The sequence below is a fragment of the Emiliania huxleyi genome (assembly GCF_000372725.1).
Source record: "Emiliania huxleyi CCMP1516 chromosome Unknown EMIHUscaffold_1894, whole genome shotgun sequence".
Classification (NCBI taxonomy): Eukaryota; Haptophyta; order Isochrysidales; family Noelaerhabdaceae; genus Emiliania; species Emiliania huxleyi.
Window position 1 is genome coordinate 1 of NW_005200696.1, and position 2,279 is coordinate 2,279.

General features: G+C 62.7%; 1 protein-coding gene across 1 annotated transcript; it reads left to right on the forward strand.

The window, feature by feature from the left end:
• Positions 1 to 1,600: 1,600 nt before the first annotated feature.
• Positions 1,601 to 2,157, forward strand: EMIHUDRAFT_253782 (hypothetical protein; the record flags this gene model as incomplete). Its single annotated transcript, XM_005782562.1, has 2 exons — positions 1,601 to 1,849; positions 1,924 to 2,157. 2 exons carry the CDS (start codon positions 1,601 to 1,603, stop codon positions 2,155 to 2,157), a joined length of 483 nt encoding a protein of 160 aa, XP_005782619.1.
• Between the last annotated feature and the right edge of the window lie 122 nt (positions 2,158 to 2,279).

Here is a 2,279-nt window from a genome sequence, read left to right on the forward strand (position 1 = left end):
CCATTAGTCAAGGGTGCAATCGCCGAGATGAGCCGAATGCGCCGAGATGAGCCGAAGTGCGCCGAGAGATCGCACCCCGTCAGTGACGGTGCATCAAGCATGGCCGTGCACCGCCGCGCTGGCTAGTGGTGCGGCTGCGCGAGAGCGCACGCAGGAGTCGGCTAGAGACTTGCCAGAAGGTTCAGAGACCAGCCGACCGGCCGCCTCGAGCTGACCCCTTGCGACGCTCGGCTGTCTGACTGGCCCTCCGCAGGACGCACGACCGGCTGCTGGCGCGCGCTCAGATCCAAAAGCTGGAGGGCGAGATGGCGCGCGCAAAGGTGGAGACTAGCCGGGATCGCCGGGATCCGCCGGGTTCCGCCACGCGCACAGCGATTTGCAGCAAGGCTAGATTTGCAGAAGGCGGCCGCACACGTCACGATTGCCCAGCTAAGCTTGCTTGGGCGCGCTGAGGCGAGGCGTCGCAAGCGGTGCGGCTGTGTCTCCGTAGGCTGCGATGGAGTTTGAGCGGTGCATCGACATTCGCAAGCGGCTCAGCGAGCTGCGTGAGCGCAGTGGCGTCGAGGGTAGCTGAGAAGGTTGTGGCTTGTGCTTGCTTGCTGTGAGAGACGCACACACCGAAGTGTAGAGAACACACACACCTCCCTTTTCTCGGGTCACGGGTGTGCTCTCTCTTGTTGTACGTACTTTAAGCTTACTGGGAGAAAAGGGAGAGGGGGTTGTGTTAGGAGGAGGCTGCGCTGCGCAAGCACGGGCGGGAGGGGCTTCTCCTGCGGAGTCGTGCGTGCGCAGGGCTCCTCTTTGCTTTCTTCTACTCCCTACTATCATCTCGTTCCCGTCCTACCAGAGAATGTGTTCTCTAGAGGCCCCTAAGGCCTAAGAGGGGGCCCGTGCGTCTGTACGGGGGAAGCGGGACCGTGAGTTGACGGAAATCGGAGGACGCGACCCACCTCGCCACAGACGGTCCCGCGCCTCGCCGCTATGACGGCCACACGACCGCAGCTCGTGTGCGTGTCGCCGTCTTTATCCCTATCAGTTGCGTGAAATCCGGCACGGTTTCACGCCTGCTCTGCTGAGGGGAGTGGCCGGGCTCATAGCGGCGAGTCGAGCTCCTGCCTCTGGCCCCCGTATGTGATATTCCCCATGTGCAGCGAGATGATAGTAACTGCGGGATGTGGCAACAAAGTTGGGACAACCAAGCATGTTAGAAGCCTGAGCGGGGCTAAGCACACACACGGGCAGACTGCGAGAGTATCAGCATGCCTGGGGCATACGAGCCGCCAGAGCCGGTGTGCGGCTGTGCACTGCCACCTGCCCGCGGCTACGCACAATGTGCGCTCGCATTGGATGAGCCCTGCTGATGGACCTGCGTCGCCTAGCTGCACGAGAGCAATGCCGTAGGCGGCGGCCGTAGTATACACTGCGAGTATCTGAAAGTATAGAGATGAGAGTGAGGTTGAACCGGACCCAATCAAAGTCGGCGGGTTTCGGAGGGGGGGGGTATGACGAAAAACGGCGGGCGCATTTGGGCACATGACTGGGAGAACTCTGTGGTGGACCCGCTGGGCGAAAGGTTCTCGCAGACCGTTGCTTCCTCACAATGTCGTTGAGCGGAGCGAGTGCGAGCGCGGCGGCCAAGCAGCGGCACCAGGAGCAGCGGCGAGCTGACACGAGCGCGCTCGCTGATGCGGCGAGGGGGCAGAGGCAGATGCCCGAGCTGCCGCCGTACGTGCCAGAATTCGACCTCGCGTTCATGTCTCAGATGCTGGGCGTTGGAGCCGTCCGGTCGGAGCGAGAAGACCCAGCCACTGGCGACGACGAGACGATCATGCAGGAGGCCGCCGTCGCCGTTGCCCTCCAGCTTTTGACGGATGGCGAGGGGCTGCAGGCGCTGCTCGCATCTGATGAACCGAGCGCAGATAGGGTGCGCTGGAGGGTGCCGACAACGCGCTTGCAAACTCGCGTGCGAGGGTGGATCAGCTTTACGAACTGGTCAGGGCGAGCGAGGGAGGAGCGGCGGTGCGCCGCATGGGCGAGGCGCCGAAGGCGCCCACTCTGAAAACGCATTCGGCCGTTGCTGTCGCGTTCCGTGCGTTTAGCCGCTTTCTGGAGGGGAGACCGTCGGACGCGCGGATGATGAGCGCAGAGCTTAGATAAGATGAGAGTGAGGTTGAACCGGACCCGGTCAAAGTGGGCGGGTTTCGAGGGGGGGTACGAGGAAAAAAACGGAGGGGACATTTGGGCACATGAGCGACATGACTGGGGAGAACTCTCTGTGG